We start from the raw sequence: 20,318 nt of genomic DNA, 5'->3' as shown, positions 1-20,318 counted from the left end.
GGCAGCTATGAAGTGGCAACTATTAGACTAAAGTTGACAGGGGAGAGCATGTAGTTTGCAAATGTGTAACTTCTTGGCATTGAATACTTTTTTGTGGTAATTCCGGCCCATTCAAAAGCAGTGCGTTTTTTTTCTGTAAAATCCGGCCAGGTTTAGTGAGTGTGTTTGTTTGAAGGGACATTCCCGAGTTTGCTGCAATTGTTAAGATTTTATCGACTAACAGAGACTTTTTAACGATTGTAATTACATATCAAATATATGTTTCTGCATAAAATATTAGTGGCTGTATATTAAACGTGTTTCTGATCGTTCTAATATTTGTATTATGCCATATTTTATTGTATTTCTTAAAATATGGTTGTTGCTTTTTTCGTACGTAAAATTATTTGAAGACAAAATCCAGTTTGGGCTTCTTATAAATATTAAAACGACCAGCAACACATTGAATACACGAACACTGATGTACTAAACCAGAAAATATATTTAATATGTTAGCTTAATCGTAAACAAATATTTTATTAGTAGGAAACATCTTACAATGCAGGAAACTCAGGAATGTTCCTTTAAAACAACATCCTGGGAGAAAGAGCTGTACAACATGGGTTGTCCTTTTTAGAGTATGTCTCCATCAGGTAGGGAAAGGTGCATTTAAAAATTGCGAATTATGGCACCCTGTCTGTGGGATGGGGCATATATAAAAGATCTCTTGCTGCTAATCGAAAAGGGTAGCCCATAAAGTGGTGACAGCAGGTTTCCTCTCAATATCTGAGCGAACCGTAACCACATGCCTGACAAAAAAATCCACGGGCCTGCTGATCTTAATAATCATGTTATAGCCACTAACACTATATAGAAACATATAGCACAATTAAATGTGATCTGTGGCCATATGGCAATACATACGAGATTACGGTACTGAAGATATTTCTTACAGGTTACAATTTCACCCCGTATGACCTGATGACGCCAGAGAAGACTATTTTGGCGTACCACAGAATTGTGGAGGCTTTCAAGTTCGACTTTGTTGAACGGTCAGCCATGGGCGACGCCGATGTGGAGAATCAGGAGTTCAAGGACAAAATTGAAAATGTAAGAATTAAAGATGCTATATTTTATGCTAGCGTCAGACTGTCAACTGTCATGACGAAGTTGGCAAACTCCATGATTGCGTTGTAATTTCCCCCCAATCCAGACTTACGACGGGTGCGCTCAGATTAAGATGAAGTCGTATGCGAAGAAAATCGAGTTTTATGAGCGCTCAGACTAGCAACTGGTCAATCGAAGAAGTGAGAAGAGAAAGTTGGCCAACTTTATCATGACAGTTGGTAGTCTGATACTATCAATAGTTACAGGAAGGAAGGAAGGAAATGTTTTATTTAATGACGCATTCAACACATTTTATTTATGGTTATATGGCGTCAGGCATGTGGTTACGATTCGCTCAGATATTGAGAGGAAACCTGCTGTCACCACTTTTCGATTAGCAGCAAGAGATCTTTTATATATGCCCCATCCCACAGACAGGGTGCCATAATTCGCAATTTTTATATTTATTTGTAATAATTAACTACACATTAATCGATTCCAAGCATAAATGACCACTCAAGAATATTGAAATTATTATACGTTTCAAACGCAAATTCCACTTGTTCGTAACCCGTATGCGTTTAAATATGCATAATCCGTAATAGAGTACGTAATGGATGAATGAACGAATAAATAAATGAATGAATGAATGAATGAATGAATCTATGAATGAATGGATGAACAAATGAATGAATGAATGTTTAACGACACCCGAGCATGAAAAATACATCGGCTATCAGATGTCAAGGTAAGGTAAATGCATCAATGATGTGAAGATCAATAGCAGTATAAAAATTCCAAAGTTTAAAGGGACATTCCTGAGTTTGCTGCAATTTTTAAGATGTTATTGACTAACAGAGACATTTTAACGATTGTACTTACATATCAAATATATTTTTCTGCGTAAATTATTACTGGCTGTATATTAAACGTGTTTCAGATCGTTTTAACATTTGTACTAGGTTAAATTTTCTTCTATTTTCTAAAATATAGTTTTTGTCGTACGTACGAAATTATTTGAAGACAAAATCCAGTTTGGGCTTCTTTTAAATATTAAGACGACCAGAAACACATTGAATATACAGACACTGATATTTTAAACAAGAAAATATATTTAATATGTAAGTTTAATCGTAGAAGTATTTTGTTAGTGAGAAACGTCTTACAATGCAGCCAACTCAGGAATGTCCCTTTAAAGAAAACAGTGCAAATAGCTGTGCATAAAAATACAAATACATAGAGTACGGACGGATACGCATAAATGGAATCAACTCAACTTCTGTGTAAAACAAAGTAATAGTTACAGATTACGCGTTACGGATTGCGTATACGTACACTAACACGGATTACGTATACGTACACTAACACAGATTACGTATACGTACACTCACACGGATTGCGTACACGTACACTAACACGGATTACAGAAACGTACACTCACGCGGGTTACGTATACGTACACTCACACGGATTACGTATACGTACACTAACACGGATTACAGAAACGTACACTCACACAGATTACGGATAAATACACTCACACGGATTACGGATAAATACACTCACACGGATTGGAGATACGTACACTCACACGGGTTACGGATACGTACACTGAAACGGATTATGTATACGTGCACTAACACGGATTACAGATACCTACACTCACACAGATTACAGATAGGTACATTCACACGGATTACAGATACGTACTCACACTGATTACAGAAACGTACACACACGGATTAAGTATGCGTACACTCACACTGATTACGTATGCGTACACTAACACGGATTACAGATACGTACACTCATACAGATTACGTATATGTACACTCACACTGATTACGTATACGTACACTCACACGCATCACGTACAGACACACTTATTACAGATGCGTACACGTACACGGATTACATATACATACACTCACAGGGATTACGTATACGTATACTCACACGGATTACGTATATGGAAACTCACAGGGATTACAGATACGTACACTCACACAAATATACGGATACGTACACTCACACGGATTATGGACACACAGATTACGGATACGTACACTCACACATATTACGGATACATACACTCACACGGATTACAGATACGTACAATCACACGGATACACACATATTACATATACGTACACTCACACCGATTACGGATGCGTACACTCACACTGATTACGGATACGTACACTCACGCGGATTACGGACAAATGGTCGAGTAAACTAGTATTGGGCATAGGTAGGAATTTCATCATCGATTTGGACTATTGCACCTATTCAGTGATACCTATTTTTGGGCGTCGATCGGTGGGGGACAGGGGGGACGCCTCCCCCTCACTTTTCAACGCCGGGGGACAATCTATATAAGTGTCCCCCCACTTTTTTGTTTGACAAAAGCAACAACAACACCACCAACAAAAATAACAACAGTCCTTTATCACACACACACACGCACGCCCACACACACGTGTCTATTATACATCTTATAAAATCGGCAAGTTAACACTATCTGGCAATATCGTCGTTTTCTTCTCTTTTTTTTTTTAATGATGTAGCTGGTGAAAAATCTAACGTCACAGGACTACGGAAATGACGTCAGATCGCGACTGAACGACGACACAACCCAGAAAGCGTCGAACTACGGTCCGGCATTCAGCGTCCTAGAGGATGGCGGGACGGGTCACATGTCACTGCTGGCCACAAACGGAGATGCGGTGGCCACCACAAGCACGGTCAACCTTTAGTGAGTGTAAATCAGGCGCAGATCCTGGAAGGTCAAGGGGGTCTGAACCCCCCCACCTCCACGCTCCCCCATCCCCATCCACCCACCCACTGTTTTAAGTTAGCTGCATGCAGCTTTTCACACTGGCGTAGCCACCGCTACCCCTAATCGCGACTTCCCCCTCCCCCCTCCCCCACCACATTTTATATTTTTCTTTCTCCCCGTAACATGGCAACATAACCCTGACAGTGCAGTTGCCCCTTCCCCAAACTCACTCCATCCCCACCCCCATCCTTGTTGGTCTAATCCATAATACAAAATCCTGGCTACGCCATGGGGTTTCCAATTTCTGTTTCCTCTTTCTCATTCTAGTTTCGGTTCTAAAGTTGTCGGCTCTGAGACCGGCATTGTGTACAATGACGAGATGGACGATTTCTCAACGCCAAACACAACCAACTTCTGGGATGTTCCAGCGTCCAAGTTCAATTTCATTAAGCCCGGGAAGCGCCCCCTGTCGTCAATGGCGCCGGCGATAATCGTCGAAGATGACGGCGACGTGTCGTTGGTTGTCGGAGCATCCGGAGGAACACATATTATCACCTCATCAGCACTTGTAAGTTGACTTCGGGACACCTCGGCTACTTCCGAAATATAATCGGTATACTTCGGTTGATTTCGGAACATGTATATTGGTATCTTACGTATTGTGTTTTGATACAGTTATAGCATAAGTATATTGTTATCCCACTTCTGTTCTTGCTGACTTTCTTCGTTTGGGCGCGGTGTCTAGCTGAGTCTATAGAGCGTTCACCTAAAGCTCTTGGGCCTAATAACAGAATTATCTCCGTGCGGTCGCAAGGCTCGAAATAAGGGCCTGCGAAAAGCGGAAAGCGAAAATCAATCCATTTTTCAGACCTAGCAAGTGAAAAAAAATCACCTTCTAAAATTACACCAACGGGGGCGAATTATACTTTAGGTAAGGGGGTAGGGGGGTCCGAAACAATATGTAAATGTTTATAATTTGAAATTATAAATTTTACGTGGACATCAATTTAGATCTACGTGGTGGGATTCGCGTCTTTTAGCCGGGGGGGGGGGGGGGGGGGGGGTCCGTGCAACTGGGAACCCCCCATAATCCGCCCCTGCCCAAACTCGCAGGTATTTTTCAAGTGACAAATGTATGTACGATTATCTTGTCATGTATATAGCCGAGGCTGAGCTCGTGATTCCGTTGTAGTTTAATTGTATAATGCTCTAAAATGCATGTCAGAGATTCCAATTTTCCACACTGTCCCCAACCCTCCACTCATCCCGTGCTGTATTATTTCCAGCAGGCTTTAGTTTTTCTTAGCAGGCCATATTTAATTTTGTCAAAAAGTTAACTTTAAAAAAAAAACAAATCTGCAAACATATTTGGGTATAGCGCCATACCCGATTGTGACGGGACATGCTCTTAATTTCTTTTCGCCTGTGGCGATATTAATTGTTTTAGAGGGCCGTGTGCAGTCCCAATATGCACTTAGACCAGGTGGGCACTTTGTTACGTAATACCTCCGCGCGACCGTACCCTCTAATACACACACGGACCAGGTGTGGAGGCCATGTGGCCAGTAGTTACGTAATACCTCCGCGAGTTCTGTTTTACGACCTTGTTTTCCGAGCGGGTGGCGTCAGCTAGTCTGACCATCTAAGAGAAATATGCCGTCTTGGTCGCTGTGGAAATATCAATTGCAGGTATTCGGTACCGCCTTGTACCCACAGGCGATATTCGGATTTGTAAAAAATAGCTAGGATTTAGAGATATCGGGGAGAACCATTTTGGAAGGCCCCCAGGGAACGTTAGTCCTTTTGGACTTGGTAAATAGTATTTCTGCTCTGTTGTATAACCTTGATGTGATTGATGTGACTTTAAATATTTTAATACTGTATTTACCAATATTATTTAGACAGTGTTTCCGGTAACTGACGAAGTAAATTGTAGGCTTCACTGTTCTAAAAATATAAAGCTTAGCCGTCATCCTAGAGGACCTAGGTAAACTGTATGTTATTGTCTTTATTGTGATAGGTACCAGTATTAATTCTGTATTACAAGGTTACTGAATGAGTAGTTAAGGGTTAATTAAAAATTAACCAGTTAGGAATAGAGTTGTAATTCCTTTATTAATTAAATTCCCCTGGAAGCGTTTCTCAATTATCACACGTGTGGGTGTTGTGTCACGGTGAAGTGATTAGAATATTGTGCAAACTAGACACCTAGAGATTAACTAATTAAGTGATTAGTTCTGGGTTGTTATTATATTGTTGTTGTTAATTAACTGCGGCAAATATATTTGTCAGGTTAAGGATAATACAGATTCCAAAGTGTATTGTGTTTTGTTGTGTTTTCTAGTGAACTAACGTGCTATATAATACATACTCTATAATACATACTCTATATAAGATCGTATCTCTGATTTACCTAGAGCCGAGCCACTCGGGTATTAGACTGCCCGATACAGAGAGATCTAATAGATATACAGTTAGGAGAGATATTTGGATAATCGTGTTTCATTCAGTTACGGGTATTATAGGATCCCCGTGACACCGATTTAGTGGTTTGTCCCGGCAGAAGACATATATATTGCTTTTGAGGTATTCTCGGAGTGTTTAGTTCGAAGAGTGAGATTTTCACGTTCTACGGGGTTTCCTTTTTTTATTTTTTTTTTTTATTTTTTTTGGGGGGGGGGGGGTTAAAGGAACGTTTTCTGTTGTGTTACTGTATCGTTGTATGTTTGTTCTACTTGTAGACCATTATAGACACATTGTGGTTCGGTAAGGGGATCAAGGCGTCCGTTGATTATCCCAGAATCCACCACCAGCTTTTCCCGAAATTCATCAGCGTCCAGAATGGATTCCCGCAGGTTAGTGATGTCCTGAATTCACCTGGCGTGAGCTAGACATTTTGTTTTGTTTGGCACTTAATGTTCAATGAATGTGATAGGATTGGATCCAGTCGAATCGTCAGATGAGTTCCGTGCTACACCCGTTGTTCCAAACACAGTCCTGGTGCCTAATTCACTCTGACAACTTTGCGATGTCACTTTGCGGTCAGACTAAGCCCAATTCTAAAATATGATGGGGAATGGTAGGTGTGTGGCACAGATAGCCACAAGAGACAAACACATGTCGCTGCTGGAGAGACAATGATTGGAATGTGGAGGTGGACAGCGAAAGAAGTTGAAAGTGGGCAGTGGGATAAAAAAAAAAAAAAGGAATAATTTAAAAAAAAAAAAAAAAAAAAAAAAAAAATTGCGATCTCGCTTTGTAATACAAGACTTGCAAAGAAGATGTGATGACCCAGCACCATGCGTTACGTTCCATGGGGATCCAGGCAAAAGAAAACTGGCTCCCCGATACGTACTTGCACTCGCAACCAGAGGGAGTTGGACAAATGAATACCGGCTCACTCTACCCAATCCCAAAATGTTTCAGCAAGATTCTAAGTCAAATCAACCAATTAGCTCCATTTTTAGTTTTGATGAATCGTTCTATATTACTCGTCAAAATTACCTTAATGGGAAAACGAAATATTTTCTGTTTGGCTTTAATCGTACGTGCCATACTTTTACCGGCCTCGGTGGCGTCGTGGTTAGGCCATCGGTCTACAGGCTGGTAGGTACTGGGTTCGGATCCCAGTCGAGGCATGGGATTTTTGATCCAGATACCGACCCCAAACCCTGAGTGAGTGCTCCGCAAGGCTCAATGGGTAGGTGTAAACCACTTGCACCGACCAGTAATCCATAACTGGTTCAACAAAGGCCATGGTTTGTGCTATCCTGCCTGTGGGAAGCGCAAATAAAAGATCCCTTGCTGCTAATCGGAAGAGTAGCCCATGTAGTGGCGACAGCGGGTTTGCTCTCAAAATCTGTGTGGTCCTTAACCATATGTCTGACGCCATATAACCGTAAATAAAATGTGTTGAGTGCGTCGTTAAATAAAACATTTCTTTCTTAATCGTACGGGAAATTTCAAATTCAATAGCACTAAAACCAACCTTCGCCCGCTACCGACCCTGGTCGGGTTGCTTGTTCTTCCTAGCACATGCCAGCGCGGGCGACCCCCTCTCCCAAAACCTGTTCCTGTCTTGGACGGAAGAGCCTGGGAAAGTCGACACCTGTGCCCATGACAGGCATGTGTTGTGTGCTATAACAGCGTGTTGTGAATGTGTACGTTAAAACCTTTGACCTGACCTGACCTGAAAATGTGATGAGAGAGCCTAAGATACCTTTTTTTTTTAAATTAGGAACCTGGTGTGTAGTGTTCAACAGGTGAACGTGCACGATAATATCATTTCAGTCTACATAGCCTTTCTTTCTTGTTTAAAACAGTTTTAAGCTAATATGCTCTAAATGATGTTGGTAAACAGAATGCATTACAACACATTAAACAATAAAATGTAGCAGTTAGGCTAATACATTAAATTGCTGATGTTCGTACAATTTTCTTCTTTTAAAAATGTGGTTTGGGATGTTATTTTATGTTTTATTTTCAGGACATCAATCAGTTTAATAGTATTTATTATTATTATGACACACTCGTCTCCAAACAAGCAACGTCACACGTTCAAACACACATACACCACATATACACACACACACACACACACATTCTCTCTCTCTCTCTCTCTCTCTCTCTCTCTCTCTCTCTCTCTCTCTCTCTCTCTCTCTCTCTCTCTCTCTCTCTCACACACACACACACACACACACATACACACACACACACACCACACACTGTCTCTCACACATACACGCACACGCAGACACACAAACACGTACACACACACGCACGCAGACACGCACACAGAGACACACAGAATGGAAAAACATGAGTTGCGGATATAACAGTATAAAAATTACATTTTCGTATAAATTAAGTTTTTGTTATTTTTATTTTTATTTTTCAGTATATAATCGACGGACTGAAGGCCAAAGGCCGTGACGTCACCATGTATGAAAACGCAGGCAGTACTGTTCAAGGCATTCTACAGAAGGCGACCAATCAAATCACAGCTAGCAGCGACTATAGGAAATATGGAATACCAGATGGCTATTAATTATTTAAAGCTGGAATGAAACGAAGAAACAAAAAAAAAGGAAGAAACAAAGAAAGACGAAAAAAACCAAATTGAAAGAAAAAAAAAGAGAAAAAAAAAGCAAACAAATAACAACCCTGTTTGTATACATTCGAAGTTTTCATTTATACTGTTATTTATAACCAACGCATCCTAATCAGACTATATATACATATATAAATATAATCAGACTATATATATGTGTAATTTACTGATTTAACCAGAATATTTTTGTACATGCATGTGTTGTTGTTGTTGTTTTTTGTCTTTTGTTGTGCGTCTTGGCTTAATGTATGCGAGATATAGATAATATATTACTTTTCTGACAGCGCCAAAATTACTCCCACCACAAAATAGCACGAACTTTGGTGTACAATTTGTGGAGCAATGGTTTCAACGAAGAGAGAACGACAGAGAGAAGGAAGAAAGTAATGCTTTGTTTAACGATGCACTCTATACATTATAATTACGGTTATATGGTTAAAGACCACACGGATAATGAGAAAGGACATCCGCTGCCGGTTGTATACCACCAAATCAAATCCCACAGACGACAATGTCGCTAAAAATCCTACCTGCAGCGTATCAGTTAATCAGAAAAAATGGGGGTCAAGCTGCTCATTTCAAAGATAACGGGTAACGTCTATGACTACCCTGGTTCCGCACAACATTTGAGAACGTTTTTTCACAGGTAACCCATACATGTTTCAAGCACAAGGCTATTTGACACAGTGGTACTAGATGAAATAAAATTGCATACATTTGTGGGGGGGTTTTCCCAGATGAATTTTTTTTTTAATAACCAACAATCTCATATTTATCACCAATTATAGGACTCGGGGTGTTAACTTCTCGATTAAACGTGGTGTGAACCTCGAATGTTGAACGAAACAGACAGAAGTTATTTGGTTTAGTACTATCTGTCGTCACGCAAATGACAATGAATTGGAATAGAAACAAGTATAGAAGAAAATTAATCATTCTTAACATCTCAACGCATTTTCAGCTTGATATATGTGTTTGTCTGAAACGCAGGTATTTAAGTTTCGTACACATCCGTTGGTGAGAACACCATGCGTTATTTATTGTTACACATGGTTGTTAACACATGTATGTGTGTTAAACATTTTAAGACATACGACTGGCTGCTCCTAGTTAATGACCAGGTCAACAATGCCATACATCCAATGAAAAACTACGCGATGGAAATCGATTACACTGTGACGTATAGTTAACCTGACAATCATGTGTCTATGACGCGTAAGTCAGCTACAAGTTCAACGGCTGTAAATAACGTTTAATCGAAAAAGATGTTAAAATTTGCTTAAAACCTGTTTTTGAGGATATGCAAGAAATAGAATACATTCGTGTCCGCTAGATGCCATTTATCTCACAACTCGTTGTTTTGAAAACGTATCAAACTCGCTTTCGCTCGTTAGATACATTTTAAAACAACTCGTTGTGAGATAAATGGTATCTAACGGCCACTCATGTATTTTTCTCTATATTCTAACTTATGTATTGAAACGCATGTAAGACAAACTCAGGACTTTCAAATTTGGACCATGGTGTCTAAACTTTAGTGACGTTTTTGTCTGTCGTTTTAAAAATTATTTTTGTGCTTATATCCAATTACGGTTGTCCTGGGCACACACCTTCAGGCTCTTTCCCCAGGATTTTTTTAAGGCGCTTACATTTTTAGCATCAGTATAACACAAATCAAGCCAAAATAAGTGGAGTAGTGGGTTGAAAACAATTAAGTGTTTGCCTTCAATCCTGCTAATCATGCTCTTTTTTAAAGTAACCCATCAATTCCCCACCCCCAACAACTTCATAATTTGTGCCATGTTGTTGCTGTTGATTTCAGCGTCGTGTTAAATGCCTGTTGTGATTTCTGCTTGTAAAATACCTAGGCTAAGAATGCCGACTTCACAGTATATTCCATTTATTTACCCTTAATAAAATTAAAATTTACGGTCTTTTTAAAATCCAGCTAACTTATTAAATGTCGTACACATATATATATCTAACATTATCTAACAAATATGATTATTGTAAGCTAATTCAGTGTACGTTTAACTGCAATTTGTATAAATAATGCATGTTCATTTCCCGCGATCGCGATCTCTCGACCATAGGTACAAAATTAACAAAGACAAAGGAAATAAATGAAACTGCCGTTAGGTATTCATTGATGCAAACAACTATTGTTTTTCTACAAATTTACATCAAGATTTACTTCTGTGTAATCGTATTGTTCAGTGTCCGCAACGAAGCCTCTTGGCACGTGGGTGTCAGCTGACTCTGAAGCGTGACGTATATTCGCGTCGAGAGCTTTCTTCGGTTCAGCCAATGAACGTTCTTCCTAACGTTCGCGAATTATTTGATTGGTGTTTGCCGTGTCCATTTGGTTTAACATGAAGCGCACAAACCAGTGTACCGAACGTTTTTTTTCACTCGATCTGTCTGAACTCAGCTCTTGGGGATAGCCTACATGTCTTTTGTTCCTGAACTGGCATGTGTATTCAAATTGACACGCATTGTCGGGTTTTTTTTAATTACTTTACAAAGTTAAAATAACAAGATACAGATCTTCCAGACATTGAATTACCGTCACATTGCTGTAATACATGTCGAATGCATGCGGTTAAAATTAATAACAGTGATTATTAAAATAAACATCATAAGGCCTACGCTGTATTCTGGATTTTCTCGTTACCGGTCGCGAGATCGCTATTAAGCTAATTGAATATTTGGTATTATTATTATGTTTGAGCTGTCAGATAGATTATATAACCGTTTGTTCACATCAGAAGATAGAAAATGGTTTAGCCAAAATTTTAGCCACTTGCAAATTTTATTAGCCATTTTTTTTTAAATAACTTTTAATTAGCCAATAGCTAATCTGGCTACCGACAGCGCGAGCCTTGGATGTTTTCAGTGTGTGGGAGTTTTGGGAAGGGGGTGTTAGGATAGAAATGATTGATTGCCAACTCAACTGTACTTTTAAAAAGTGTTTCACCTATCGTTTATTCAGTTAAATGGTACAGTTGATTCTGTCAATGGGCATCTTCTTTGATCGGCCTTGAAGCCTGATTGCTCGGCACCGGAATCCCGTTACGCGTAAGCGCCTTCCTGACGGACTAGGGGTCCCAGTAGATGTGGTATAATTACTAAACACCAGTTGTGAGCAGACGACTGATCCATTGTTAGGTATTTAGGAAGTGTTTTACCTGTCATAGTAATTAGATGTGCTTGATATACTGGTACACAAGTTGTTTGCAAGAGGTAGTCGACTGCCATTCTCGTACTTGTGAAAATTGTTTTTCTAAAGCGCTTCAAATCAAAATATAGCGGCAATTGATTTAAGGCGCTTCCACGCCGTCAAAGCACTTACTTTACGGACCAAGGCGTGTCGGGCCGCTACGCCTAACGGCCCTGGGGAAACCCCTGACCTTAGGTATCTGAGCTGTCTGTCAGTGGGTTAGTGGTTAGTGAGAGAGAAAGAGGGAGTACCTACCAGCCTTATTTCCGATGGCCTAACCACAGTGACTTTTACAAAAGTTTTATTTACTGCAGAAAGCTGAGAGAAAATTTGGTGTCAAGCTGGATTCTCTGTTAGCATCTAGTGAAGGCTTCTTGTATAAGAGATGAATAAAACAGTATTAACCATTTTCACAGTCCATGGTAACACACGTGATGTAATGTGTACCACACGTGACATTCTGGAGAAAATTTGTCTTGTTCAGTTTTTTGGTTTAAATGGTATCACATGAATGGAAGTTATATATATTTCAGCTCAACATCTTAAGGCATTAGGAGAAAGGTCTGGAAAACAAATTTCCGGATCTCCTAAGTTCAAGAACGAAAAAAAAAGAAAGGAATGTTTTATTTAACGACGCACTCAACACATTTTATTTACGGTTATATGGCGTCAGACATATGGTTAAGGACCACACAGATTTTGAGAGGAAGCCCGCTGTCGCCACTACATGGGCTACTCTTTCCGATTAGCAGCAAGGGATCTTGTATTTGCACTTCCCACAGGCAGGATAGCACAAACCATGGCCTTTGTTGAACCAGTTATGGATCACTGGTCAGTGCAAGTGGTTTACACCTACCCATTGAGCCTTGCGGAGCACTCACTCAGGGTTTGGAGTCGGTATCTGGATTAATAATTCCATGCCTTGACTGGGATCCGAACCCAGTACCTACCAGCCTGTAGACCGATTTCCTACCACGACGCCACCGAAGCCGGTATATTTATGATGAAGTCCTGAACAGATTTGAATATGCAGATATTTTCTTGCTTACTAAGGTTCGGATCACCAAATAAAAAAATGTCACAATTGAAATAAAAATAATTAGACAAGTGGGTATTACGAACCACATAATATATCAAATTTGTAAACCATGCATTCGAAATGAATGGTCCTCGTCATTCGTTCCATTAGAGTAGGTTCCGTTTGAGAGCCTTAATAAATAGTTTTATTTCATTCACTGCTATTCATATTTTATTAACTCCAAGTGATCGTAATGTATTAATCCCTGTTTCCTTTCAGTTAGGTTAGGATCGTCGTAATTGTTCAATTTCGTCAGCGAATAATTGTCTTCAAAGTTGCTCCAGACTATACAACTATATTATTCTCGTTTTTCATTCATTTAAGTCGCAACAGAAGTCTATTTAATCCATAGACAAAATTGTCTGTATAAATAAACAAAGAAAGCATGGATCTCCACAAAAAGCCTCAATTTAGTCTAATGATAACTGTAATTACAATCTACAATCTCTTAGTAGAAGATCAAAATGGCCTCATCTTTGTCTAATAATAATTGTAATTAGGTCATCTTTGTAAAACATCCATGCAACCATAAGCTTCGGTTTTAGTCGAATAATAACTGTAATTGCAATCTCTTAGTAAAAAGATACAAGCAACTACGCGCCGCAACAAAGAACCTAATTTTAGTCTAATAATAATTGTAATTACAACCTCTTAGTATAAGACCCAAACAGCTATGGGCCTGAACAGAGTCTCATTTTAGTCTAATAATAATTGTTATTACAATATCTTAGTAAAAGATCCAAACAACCATGGACCTCAATAAAGAGCCTCGTTTAGGTCTAATACTAATTGTAATTACAATCTTTTAGTATAAGACCCAACAACTATTGGCCTGAACAAAGAGTATCATTTTAGTCTAATAATAATTATAATTACAATCACTTAGTAAAATAATCAACAACCATGGGCCTTAAAGGGAGATTCCTGAGTTTGCTGCAATTTTGAAGATGTTATCGACTAACACAGACTTTATAACGACTGTAATTACATATCAAATATATTTTTCTGCATAAAATATTAGTGGCTATATATTAAATATGTTTCTGATCGTTCTAATATTTGTACCAGGTTAAATTTCATTTTATTTCCTACAAAATATTTGTTTCGTACGTACGAAATTATTAGAAAACAAAATCCAGTTTGGGCTTCTTACAAATATTAAGACGACCAGAAACACATAGAATATACAGACAATGATATTCTAAACAAGAAAATATATTGAATATGTAATTTTTATCGTAGAAATATTCTATTAGTCGAAAACATCTTACAATGCATAAAACTCAGGAATGTCCCTTTAATAAAGAGTCTCATTTTAGTTTAATAATAACTGTAATTATAATCTCTTAGTAAAAGAATCAACAACCACGCGCCTCAATAAAGGGCCTCCTTTTAGTATAATACTAGTTGTTATTACAACCTCTTATAAAAGATCCAAACAACCATGGGCCTCATTTGTATCCTAATAATAATTGTAATTACAATCTCTGTGTAAAAGATCCAAAGAGCCTCATTTTAGTAAAATAATTATCGCTATTATATCATCTCAGTAAAACATCCAAGCAATCATGAGCCTCGGTTTTAGTTTAATAATAACTGTACTTACAATCTTTTAGTAAAGGATCAAAACAACCATGGACCTCAATAAATAGTCTCATTTCAGTCTTATAATAAATGTAATTACAATATCTTAGTACAGGACCTATGGGCCTGAACAGTCTCATTTCATTGGGAATGGTCTTCAACAAAGAGCCTCATTTTAGTCTAATAGTAAATGTAATTCCAATCTCTTAGAAAACGATCTAAACAACCATGGGCCTCAACAAATGGTCTCATTTTAGTCTAATAATAACTGTAATTATAATCTCTTAGTAAAAGAATCAACAACCACGCGCCTCAATAAAGGGCCTCCTTTTAGTATAATACTAATTGTTATTACAACCTCTTATAAAAGATCCAAACAACCATGGGCCTCATTTGTATCCTAATAATAATTGTAATTACAATCTCTGTGTAAAAGATCCAAAGAGTCTCATTTTAGTCTAATAATTATCGCAATTATATCATCTCAGTAAAACATCCAAGCAATCATGAGCCTCGGTTTTACTTTAATAATAACTGTACTTACACTCTTTTAGTAAAGGATCAAAACAACCATGGATCTCAATAAATAGTCTCATTTCAGTCTTATAATAAATGTAACTACAATATCTTAGTACAAGACCTATGGGCCTGAACAGTCTCATTTCATTGGGAATGGTCTTCAACAAAGAGCCTCATTTTAGTCTAATAGTAAATGTGATTCCAATCTCTTAGAAAACGATCTAAACAACCATGGGCCTCAACAAATGGTCTCATTTTAGTCTAATAATAACTGTAAGTACAATCTCTCAGTAAAAGATCCAAACAGCTGTGGTCCTCAACAAAGAGCCTCATTGTTGTCTTATTAATAACTGTAATTCCAGTCTCTTAGTAAAGGATCCAAATAACCATGGACCTCAGTAAATAGTCTCATTTTAGTCTAATAATAACTGTAATCATAATATCTTAGCAAAAGATCTAAAATGCCTCATTTTCAACTAATAATCACCGTGATGACAGCATCGTAGTAAAAGATCTAAGCAACCTCGTTTTTAGTCTAATAATAACTGTAATTACAATCTCTCAGTAAATGATCCAAACAACCGTGGTCTTCAACAAAGAGTCTCATTTTTAGTCTTAAAATGGCATTTACAACTAATTATAATCGCAGTTACAACTAATTATAATCGCAGTTACAACCTCTTCGTTGGTCTCGGCGTGTCTATAGGATCGGAAGACTTGTCTTGCAGATCCGCCTCCACACTCTCCCCTAGATTACGTCCAAACACGTACACATTGGGTCCACACGACGGCATCCGCATCTCCGGCGGGTCATAGCCTCGAATGTAGCGACATTTGGCGACGTCTTCCCATATCTTCTTGTCCTGTGGACTCAGATGTGACATCGCCTTCCCGCTGACGTCACCAGCGCCGCCTGCAGGACTATCTCGAAATGTGTCCGGCACTGCATAGCGTCCAGAATTCGACTCGCCGGTATACTCGTCCACAAAGGTGACATTTATTCCATTTTTCTGGTGATGCCAGCTTCCACGTCGGGTGTTGAGATACTTTTGGTTGAAACTGTTAACGGACTCCAGGTTGGAGCTTGCCCGCCTGTTGCCCAGCTTTGAGTTGGTGGGTGCACTGGCTGCGTCTTTGTGGAATCTCGAGTCTGTCAAGTATCTGGGCATCATCACCCCGTTCACTGGAAGAGACATTCGGCGTCTGGACGTTGCGTATGACGGAACATTCGGCCCCAGATGAAGCTGTTCCAACCTGCATATCTCTGGACCCTCTGTGTCCCCATCCTCCTTCCCACCACCTCCGAGACTTGACACGTTAATCTCCCCATCAGAATCCTCACGCATTCCCGAAACCTCACCCTCCAAGTTTAGCACATTAACCTCGCCAGGGGAACCTTTGTCATATTCAGGAATATTTTCCAGACTTTTCGCTTTGTCTTTACCATCGTGTCTGTTCTCCTTACCGTAGATGCCCAAGTGCGACCTCTGCAGGAATTGCTGGAACTCGGCGTTGACATGGGGATCTAGGTGACGGATATCCCGGTTTGACTTGTCACCTGCACGGAGTCCGGACAGTATGTCTGTCGCTGGGGCAGACTGCCGTCTACGAGAGTGGTAATGATTACCGCTGCGGTTGACCGTGTCGAGTCGCTCCGTGTACGGCGGGCTGTTCTCGTTAATACCCATGGGAAAGCCGAACGATTGGTGAAGGTCCACTTCAGGTAACGTACCCCTGCGTGGACTGTTGACGTCGGAACCTGGAAAGAAGGAAGAAGTGTTTTATTTAACGACACCACTAGAGCACATTGATTAATAAATCAAACATATGGTCATTTTGAGTCATAAAGTGGAAACACGTTTTATTTTTTCATTAGTAGCAAGGGATCTGTGATACGCACAGTCCCACAGACAGGATAGCACATACCACGGCCTTTGATATACCAGTCGTGGTGCACAGGCTGGAACGAGAAATAACCCAATGGGCCCATCGACGGGGATCAATCTTAGACCAACCGCGCATCAAGCGAGCGCTTTACCACTGGGATACATGAAAGGAAGGAAGAAGTGTTTTATTTAACGACGCACTCGGCATATTTTTATAACGGTTATATGGCGTCGGACATTTGGTTAACGACTACATAGATAATTAGAGAGGAAACCCGCTGCCGCCACGTCATGTACTAAACGTTTTCGATTATAGCACTAAGGGATATTTTATGGGCACCATCCCCCCGACACTGGACACTATATACTACCGCCTTTGTGCTCAGCGGGCCCACCGACGGGGATCGATCCTAGACCGACCGCTTATCAAGCGAGTGCTTTACCACTGGGCTAGCTATCGGTCCCAAACCTGAAAAGAGTTATATTAAAACTTGATTGCGTATGTGTGTTTTGGTATATATATTTTGGGGAGAAATTTCGAGAGATAGATAAATGATAGACAGACAGACATACAGATACTAAGATGCATGGTTAAAGGGTGTATATATAGATAGTCACGTTGCTATAAAATCAGCGCACAATACAAGTGCGGTTACACTGAACTGAGTATTTAACAGTAACGTTACGTTACTGCCGGGTGGGGCGGGACGTAGCCCAGTGGTAAAGTACTCGCTTGATGCGCGATCGGTTTGGGATCGATCCCCGTCGGTGGGCCCATTGGGCTATTTATCGTTCCACCCAGTACACCACGACTGGTACACCAAAGGCTGCGGTATGTGCTATTATGCCTGTGGGATGGTGCATATAAAAGATCCCTTGCCACTAATGGAAACATGTAGCGGGTTTCCTCGCTAAGACTATATGTCAGAATTACCAAATGTTTGACATCCAATAGCCGATGATTAATAAATCAATGTGTTCTAGTGGTGTCGTTAAACAAAACAATGTTCAACTTTACCGCCGGGTTAGTTTAATGCGAAATGTTAAATGCCACTGCAGCACTAAGTTACGAGAGCTTTTAGGTGTCCAAAATATTACTCGAGAGTCAAACTCGACCCGGACCCGAATACCCGACACCTACACTAGATGATATGACTGGCCTCTGTGGCGTCGTTGTTAGGCCATTGGTCTACAGACTGGTACTGGGTTCGGATCCCAGTCGAGGCATGGGATTTTTAATCCAGATACCGACTCCAAAAACCCTGAGTGAGTGTTCCGCAAGGCTCAATGGGTAGGTGTAAACCACTTGCACTGACCAGTGATCCATAACTGGTTCAACATAGGCCATGGTTTGTGCTATCCTGCCTGTGGGAAAGTGCATATAAAAGATCCCTTGCTGCTAATCGAAAAGAGTAGCCCATGAAGTGGCGACAGCGGGTCTCCTCTCTCAGTATGCATGTCGTCCTTAACCATATGTCTGACGCCATATAACCGTAAATAAAATGTGTTGAGTGCGTCGTTAAATAAAACATTTGTTTCTTTCCTTCTGTCTTAATTCCAGCTCTGAACATGTATTCCAAATCATGTCATTGTATTACATGCCGCACATTTGACTTTAATTTTTTCTCCATGTCTCATAGCTCTATAATGTAACCGGCGGCAAACATTGGCAACATGACGTAACAATATATCTTCTTTGCATGGGTACTCGAGTCCTATGAACAGGTCTTGCTAGACTCGGCCCGTGCCCGAGTAGCCGAGTACTCGTGGAGACCTAGCAGTAACAGTAATAATTTTCTAGACACTGTTAAATGCTTCCAATTTCATTTATTTATTTTAGTTTAGTGATTAAAGTTAAACGTTTGTTTTGTTTAACGACACCACTAGAGCATATTGATTAATTAATAATCAGTTATTGGTTGTCAAATATTGGGTAATTCTGACACGTAGTCATCAGAGGAAACCCGCTTCATTTTCCTAATACAGCAAGGGATCTTTGGTATACACTTTCCCACATACAAGAAAGCACACACCAAGGCCTTTGGCCAGTTGCGGTGCACTGGTTGGAACGAGAAAAAAAATCAGCTGAACGGATCCACCGAGCTGGTTCGATCCTGCGACGTAAGCACCTCAAACGAGCACTCAACCGACTGAGCTAAATCCGATTACGATTAGATCTCTTTTATATTCTCCGCTTAGAGAGTGTAATTTTAATTTCTATCAAGACTGTTAATATCCGTAAATATATTAAATCGGGAATAAGCCATTAGATAAATCAGAGTGTCATTTATTTACTTTATATATTTATTTATTTATATTCGTAGGTAGATTGGTTGGTCGGTTATATTTTCATTAATTTCATCGTTCACTATTCTGTTTCGTCCACAGACAGTGGCATGGTCATTCGGCTAGGATCGATCCCCGTCGGTGGACCCACTTCGGTTATTTCTCGTTCTAGCCAGTGCACAAAGAATAGTATATCAAAGGCCGTGGTATAATATTATACTATTTTTATTCTCTGTAGCATGGCGCATATAAAAGTTCAATTGTTACCAATACAAACAAAATATAGTGAGTTTCCTCTCTAAGACTATATGTCGGAATTACCAAATGTTTGACATCCATTATCCGATGAAAATCAATGTGCTCTAGTGGTGTCGTTAAACAAAACAAACTTTAACTTTCATTCGTTCATTTACACGGCTTACGGTAACCCGTTTTTTCTCTTCTTTCCTTTTTTTTGTTCTTTTTCTTTCCTTCTTTTTTTTCTTTGTTTTATTCATTCATTCATTTATTATTTATTTTCATCCATCATTCCTTTCTTCGACTGATTACATTATAACACGGTATGTTGTTGTTTCTGTTTACCACGACACGATGGAGCTGTTTACTTCCTCCCCGCCCTATACAAGATTTGTTTGCCTCTTTAAGTGCAGGTCATAAATCAATGTGGCCGTAGATCGTTTTAGAAATCGATTCAATGCATCTTTATAACCCGGAGAGTTGTTTATTACACTGGCCATTGTCCTGTGTTCGAGATAGATATCGATTCGTTA

The 20,318-nt window shown here is 39.6% G+C and overlaps 1 protein-coding gene across 1 annotated transcript in view; it reads left to right on the top strand.

Annotated features, from left to right (window-relative positions):
* The window catches only part of LOC121385116 (glutathione hydrolase light chain 1-like), a 21,342-nt gene extending 12,170 nt beyond the window's left edge, over positions 1 to 9,172 (top strand). Inside the window, exons 4-8 of the mRNA XM_041515652.1 lie at positions 854 to 1,089; positions 3,654 to 3,841; positions 4,193 to 4,433; positions 6,607 to 6,720; positions 8,763 to 9,172. Coding sequence (XP_041371586.1) covers positions 854 to 1,089; positions 3,654 to 3,841; positions 4,193 to 4,433; positions 6,607 to 6,720; positions 8,763 to 8,912 — 929 coding nt within the window. The 3' untranslated portion in view covers positions 8,913 to 9,172. The remainder of the gene's footprint in view (positions 1 to 853; positions 1,090 to 3,653; positions 3,842 to 4,192; positions 4,434 to 6,606; positions 6,721 to 8,762) is intronic.
* The last annotated feature ends 11,146 nt before the right edge of the window (positions 9,173 to 20,318 follow it).

This window comes from Gigantopelta aegis, chromosome 11, assembly GCF_016097555.1.
Source record: "Gigantopelta aegis isolate Gae_Host chromosome 11, Gae_host_genome, whole genome shotgun sequence".
Taxonomy (NCBI): Eukaryota; Metazoa; Mollusca; class Gastropoda; order Neomphalida; family Peltospiridae; genus Gigantopelta; species Gigantopelta aegis.
The sequence above is the reverse complement of the archived record's forward strand: the minus strand, read 5'-3'. Positions and strand labels throughout refer to the sequence as shown.